The 7,200-nt window shown below is 38.1% G+C and overlaps 1 protein-coding gene across 7 annotated transcripts in view; it reads left to right on the top strand.

Moving 5' to 3' along the window:
- Ncoa3 (nuclear receptor coactivator 3) overlaps window positions 1–7,200 on the top strand; it is a 132,626-nt gene that overhangs the window by 89,005 nt on the left and 36,421 nt on the right. For all 7 annotated transcript variants that reach the window (XM_023720756.1, XM_023720760.1, XM_023720759.1 and 4 more), the window contains one exon: window positions 7,052–7,156. In XM_023720756.1, the coding sequence (XP_023576524.1) occupies window positions 7,071–7,156 (86 nt within the window). In that variant the 5' untranslated portion in view covers window positions 7,052–7,070. The remainder of the gene's footprint in view (window positions 1–7,051; window positions 7,157–7,200) is intronic.

Below are 7,200 nucleotides of genomic sequence, written 5' to 3'. Positions count from 1 at the left end.
TTCTACTGAGCCATCTCCTTGGCCCCTGTAACTACCTTTATCTCCTCTATAAATCCTTTTTTTTTTTTTTTTTTTTTTTTTTTTGGAAGAGGAGGAGCTGGTCAGAAGTACAGTTGATAGAGGAATGGAGAACTGGAGCTGTGAAAAGGAATGAGCAGAATGGAGGCAGTAATAGAATGAGTTTTGTAATAGTAAGGTTTTTTAAATTTTTATACTGTCTAGAGCTTACAATAGCGAAAGAAACAGAAAAATGGGCAGAAGTATATAGTATGTGGGATAAAAGTACAATAAGTGCCTTAGAATAAAGAAGGGAAAATTTCTTGGATTAGAAGAGTGGGGCATGATTTCCACATACATGATAGTATTCTAGATTGCGGAGGAATGAAGGACATATTTAAGAAGGCTAGAACAATAGGAAATGTTTGAGTGATTATCCTTTTTTTAATTTTTATTTTTTAAAAAATTGTGTGTGTGTGTGTGTGTGTGTGTGCGCGCGCGCGCGCGCACGCGCAGCTCAGCCCACCAGGGGGTGGGGCTGGCTGGCTTGTGGTGCTGGAGGATTGAACCGCGGTCCCTGTGCTTTGCTAAGCTTGTTCTAAGTAGGTGCTTTAGACCACTGAGCCATCTCACCAGCCCAATCATTTTAAATTGTTTGAGTAGGAGTATAAATTTGGATCTTGAGCTTTGGGCAGACTTTTTTTTTTCCTCCATGAGACTTGCCCTATACTTCAAGTTGGCCTTGAACTTATTATGTAGTCCTTGCTATCCTTGAACTCCTAATGAGACTCATTCCTTAACCTCTTGGTTGCTGGGATTGTGTAAAGTACCTTTATGTGTATGGATGGCTGATAATTCTTCCTTGGAGCTTTATTTATTTTAAAATTTTTCTCTAAATGGCCTTTAGCAGTCTGTTTTTGCATTGTGCTTAAAGCAGTTTTTAGTGAATGCTTTCCAATCCATGGCTGTTGCTTTCAAAATGTAAGTTACTGTAATTCTCAAAAGGTAACCACAAAGATCTCCCTAATTAGCATACTTAATCATACCTTATAAAAGTCAGGTAGACAAGTTTGACAAGCCAGGTTACTGCTGGCATAGTCAAAGTTCTTGGCTCTGGCATTTAATCTTAGCAAACTCAAGAATAAAAATACAGGCTATTTTAGGGTATGGATTTGTGTTTTTCATTTCAGAGAGAGAGAGAGAGAGAGAGAGAGAGAGAGAGAGAGAGATTGATTTTCTTGCTATGTGAGCCAGAGAGAGAAAGATTTTCTTGCTATGTGAGCCGCTATCTCAATTGAAAATAAGGGTTGTAGTATTATTAGAATGTCAGAGTACAGTTTAGTTTATACAGCTTCTCATTGTTGCTCACACTGATGACCTAAGAATTTTAACTGGTAAATATACTGTGATTCATTGTTATACAGCTTATTTTGATGGTGATAGTGACGAAATGGTCAAAAAACATTTGATATAAGTCTCTATCAATGCTGGGCATTTTGGTGCAAGCCTGTAATTCCAGCACTTGGGAAGCTGAGGCAAGAGGATTGCTCTGAGTTTGAGGTGAGCCTGGGCTATATAGTGAGATCGTCTCTTCCCCCTAATATATATCTCAGATGTTATAAAGTCTGAAAAAAGATTATAGTCCCAGCTTTGCCATTCTGTGTGTATGTATGTGTGCTAATAGGAAGCGGTTTCCTTTTCTGTAAAATGGGACTGGTAATAGTATATGTCTTAGCTCCGGAGATGGCTTAGGGGCATAAGCGCCTGCCTGGCAAGTGCAAGGTCCTGAGTCTTGATAGCTAGTAGCCCCACCCCCAAATATATATATATATATATATATTGCCCTTGAGGGTCATTGTAATTATCTAGTGATCTAGTACATATGTGACGCCTAAGAGTATACTGCCACAAAAGTTCCCTTTCCCCTTCCCCCATTTAGGAAAAATTAGACTCTTTGCAAGGTTTGATTACTAGGTAAACATTTATTTTCCATTTTGGCACAGCGTGGCTTTTCTGAGGTCCCCGAAATAACTTATTGCTTAGACTGAACACTGGTTTTCTTTGATATCCTTTCCTTGTGGACAAGGAACAGTTTTGTATTCTTGTCCCTTTTGTCAATTTGCCACATATAATCAAGCAGGCGCGCCCCCCCCCTTTTTTTTTTTTTTAAGACAAGGTCTCATCATTTAGCTAAGACTGACCTTGAACTCACACTGTGCAGCACTGGCTGTCACCCATCACCACAGACCTAAGGTAACCTACTGTTATCATCACTGTGGATAACCAAAAGAAAAGATGATTGATGCTGCAAGTCATATACCAAAATTCTAATGTCTTTTGGGGCAACCAGTATAAATTTTGTTGCTTTTTCATTTCTATTAGTATTATTCCATTAACATTCACTTTCTAGCAGTTTATTCATTGAATGTCTAAACTGTACTATGTTCTGTAGCTTGTTATATATAGAAGGCCTAATGGAGCTTCCAACCCACTTTCTTTAAGTTGAATTTTACATTTTATCATGGATTTAAGGGAGGTGTGGTGTAATACACATATAATCTCAGCATTCTGGCAAGCTGAGTCAGGAGTACCCATGTGATTTGTAGGCCAGCATGGGCTACATAGTGAGTTAAAGGCCAGCGTGAACTACATGGTAAGATCCTGCTTCAAAACAAGACTTTTGTATCTTTGAATAATAATAAGTAAAAATAATATAATTTTTTAGTGGAAATATTTCACACAAAGAACATAATTGTAAAAGTGCCTAAAAGGATCTAGACTTCACATTTAATGTTGGGTTTGATTCATGTCTTTGATTCTGATCAGTAGTTCTTTACCTTAGTATTTTTCTGTACTATACAATATAGGGCTTGAAAAGTCTTCTGTTATCTCCCTGAAAGTGCAGTAAAGATGAACTTGCATTTTTAACATGAATTGAGGGTCACTTCTTCATTGGAAACTTAAATAATTTGCATGATATTTTTAGGTTCTTAGCATCATGGGTAAGGGTACTGGGTGAGGGCACAAATGTATACTGTAGTCCTAACTTCTCTAAGGGTGTGTGTGTGTGTGTGTGTGTGTGTGTGTTTTGATACAGGATCTCACTACGCATTTTGGACTCATAGCGATCATCCTGTCTCAGCCTCTCCAGTGCTGGGATTACAGGCATGTGCCACCACACCTGGTTTCGTTTGTTGGCTTGGTATGCCTGGGATTCTGAGGCTGGCACAGCATGTGCAGCCAGGGATCAAACCTGAGTCCTTGTGCTTACCAGGCCAGCTATTAGACTGCTGAGAGCTATCTTCCCTAACCCTTCTCTGGTATTTGTAGGTGATAATATTCAATTATAGGAAATCAGCATTTAATTGAACTCAGGATCTCATGCTTGCCAGGCAGGCAGGCAGGCACTGTGCCCCTGAACTATATCCCTGGCTCCAGAAATCAGAATTTAGAAAGGCTGAAATATTAATAGGCTATTCTTACAATTAAACTTACCTAGAGATTCTTCTGCTATACATTTATACTTCATCAGACCATAACAGACTTTTTGTTGTTATTAAATTCATTACAGTAGCATTCAATATCAACTGCAGAAGTAGGTTAGAGTTTAAAGTAATAAACTCTAAAAGGAAAAGATCAGAGTGAATTAAATTTTAAAATAAAAGATCAGAGTCAAGGAAATTTTAAACTATGATTTATTTATTTCTTTTGGTGTATTTTAGGGAAGGGTCTACAGGGTGTTCAGGGTCTCACTACTTACTAGATTGGACTTGTAGTGATTCTCCTGTTTACAGCTTCCCAAGAGCTGGGATTATAGGTGTGTGCCACCATGCCCAGTCTCAATTGCTGTCTCACTGTGCCCCGGGGGTGGAGCTGGCCGTCAAACCCACACACCTGTAATCTAATTGGATATATATGGGCTTGTGCTCAGTTGTCTAGGCTGGTCTTGAATTTTCGATACCCCTGCCTGAGCCTCTTGAGTAGCATTGTGTCATCTTGGTCAATCTAAAAATGACCTTTGACCTCCCCCCCAAAAAATAAATAAATAAATAAAAAATAAATAAAACCCTGGCAAGTGCAAGGGCCTGAGTTCAATCCCCGGTTCCACCAAAAAAATAAAAATAAAAAAAAATAAAATAAAAATGACCTTTGAATGAACTAACTGAAAAACAGGTAGGTACAAAAATTACTTTTGTATTTAAAGGATCACTGTTCTTTTTAAATACAAAAATTGAAGCAAAAGTTGAACACTTTTAAATCTTTATTTGGAAACAAGTTAAATTTAAAGCACAGTTTAAAGAAAAAGAGTAGTACAAAGAATTTTAAAATTCAATGCCATTATTTTAACCTAATCTCTTTCTTATCCTTTCCCTTCCTTCTAATCCCCTCCTGTCCGCTGCCTGGTTTACTCTTTGACAATACAGTGGTCACTCATTTATTGCACGGAGGTTACTTTCCAGACACCCCCGTGATAAGTGAAAATCAGCGAAATAGTGACATTATATTATTTTAGTATTTATATATATTTAATGTCATTACAAACCCTCCCCAAACAAAAACCTTCTAATGTTCTTAACCATTTTCCAAATGTAAACCTACATAATTTTGACAACAAACACATACTGTATGGTATTGCAAAATCCTGCAATATAGTGAAAAATCTGTGATAAATAATGTAGATTAATATTTTTGAAGACCTGCAAAACAGTCTGTGAAAGTTGAACCCCAAAATAGTGAGGTACTACTGTACTTCCAGACCTTTGCATATCATTTTTGTTACTGATGGTTCGTTAGCCCAAAGTACCAAACACATTGAGTGTCTTTTCCTTTGTTTTGTTTTGTTTGTTGATAGTCTTTTAGCCACAGTTGGTGTATCAGTTTCAGGGAATTAACTAATTAATTTTGATATTTTGAGGCAAGGCCTCACTTAAAATCATTGAGGCTGATTGTGAACTAGTAATCTTCATTCCTCAGTTCCCAAAGTTCTATCATTACAGGCATGGGTGTGCTGTGTGACAGTTGCAGTGCATTTAGCTTGGATATTAAAACATTTTCATCAAGATGAGCATGGTGGCACATGACTGTGACCCCAGCACTCAGGAGGCTAAGCGGCTCACTGAATTCCAGCTAGCCTGGACTACATATAAATAGTTCAAGGCCATCCTGAACCTCATGCCAAGACTGTTTCTTTTTCTTTTTTCACTTATGTATTTGGTATAAGATCTCAGTATGCAGGTGGGACTGGTAGTAATCCTCCTGTTTTCACCCTCCCCAGTGCTGGGATTACAGCCATGTACCACCACACCACGCCTAGTCTCTTTGGCTGGCTCAGCAAGCCTTGTGGGCGGGGCTGGTGTAGAATGTGCTGTAGGAGATTGAGTCCAGGTCCCAAATATAGTGCTCCGGGGGCCTGGGAGATGTTCAGTAGAATAAGCACTTCTCTGGTAAGTGCAAGGACCTGAGTTCAATCCCTGGTCCAGGGGTTGGGGGAGAATAATATATCTCCTGAGGTCAATGTGTTTTATGCTTATGCTTTAATATCAAAATATTGAGCTGGGAGTAAAAATCCCAGCAAATCTTTGAAACATTTGTCAGCCTTTACATTTTGCTACCAAAATTATAATCTTTGTTTGCATTTAATTTATACATGCTTTATCTATAAAGATGATGTAGTAATCCAGAATGCATGATTAGTCGTGATTTTGGTTTTAAGTTTGATCAGCATTTTGCAAGTTTTGCATTTTTGTTGTCCTCCCTTCTAGTAGTGTTGTGCCATCTAGTGGAAATGTGTGTTCTTTAGGGTACATCTTTACAGACTAGCTAGAATGCTTTGTGTATTTTAACATTAGAAATACAGTTTAGAATGAGTTTTTTTTTTTTTTCTCGTGTGTGTGTGTGTGTGTGTGTGTGTGTCTTTTTTGTTTGAGATAGGGTGTCACTATATAATTCAGGCTGGGCTTGAGCTCACTTTGTAGCTCAAGCTGGTCTTGAACTCATAATGATCCTTCTTCCTTGCCTCCTGAGGTCTGGGATTGCAGGCACAAGCCACCATGTCTGGCTTAGATAGATCTTTAGAACAATAATTGTCTTGTGCTAATAAGAATTTAGCACACCTAAACTTACAATAAATGAAGATCTAGAAGATAACTTATGATCTACTGAGTATTAAAAGTGCTGCTTTTCAAGAAATACTTTATATAATCTTCATTGTTGAGACTTTAACCACAGCATATTAATTTACCATCAGTTAACATTTTAAAGTCTCTCTGTCTCTTTCTCTGTCTCTTTCTCTGTCTGAATTACAGGTATACACCACCAGGCCCAGTTACAGTGGCTGGCTTGGAGTTCCCTGAGTTTGGTACAGGGGATTGAAACTGGGTCCTTGCGCTTGCAGGCAGGTGCTTAGACACCGAAGCTCTCTCCCCAGCCCACCATCAGTTAATATTAAAGTAATTGTTGTGCCATGGCTCAGTGCCTGCCCCCCTCTACCTTAAGTTACATTGTTTTACATCCACCTTGTAAGACATCATTTATAAAAATCTAGATGTTCTTTTATTATAACAGAAGAAAACATGTTAGTCAATAAATTTTAGTGAAGTGGTGTAATGGAAAAGAACTACATATAAAAATAACTTGAATAATTTAAATAAAATTTGTTAATAGTTAAATCTTTTTTTCAGTTTGTTTTTATGGAGATCTTGACCTAATATGCATTGCTTTAGTAGGAAACATTTCGGTATTAAGGGTGGTACTCTGTAAGGTAGAAGTTGAACTCTGAGGTTTTCAGGATGCTAATTTATGGTACAGAATATTGAGAACACTTTTATTTTGCTCTCTTTGAGATAGGGTTTCAATATGCAATTCAAGCTGGCTTTGAACTTACTTTGTAGCCCAGAATGGCCTTGAACTCAGCCTTGGAGTGCTGTGATTACAGCCATGCACCATCTTGCCTGGTTTGAGAAAGTACTTTTGAATTATATAGCATGCAGTCATTCTATCGAATAGCACTTTCATGTTCATACTTTGTAATATTGTCATTATTTTGTTTGCTTAGTTGCTGATGTATATTCAAGATGAGTGGGTTAGGAGAAAATGCTTTGGATCCACTGGCCACTGATTCCCGAAAACGCAAATTGCCATGTGATGCTCCAGGACAGGGGTAGGTGATTTACCTTGGGATGAATCATCACTGTTCCCCCTCCC

This window comes from Octodon degus, unplaced genomic scaffold (assembly GCF_000260255.1).
Source record: "Octodon degus isolate 3935 unplaced genomic scaffold, OctDeg1.0 scaffold00077, whole genome shotgun sequence".
NCBI classification, from domain to species: Eukaryota; Metazoa; Chordata; class Mammalia; order Rodentia; family Octodontidae; genus Octodon; species Octodon degus.
Note: the sequence above shows the minus strand (reverse complement) of the source record. Positions and strands in the feature narration are given on the sequence as shown.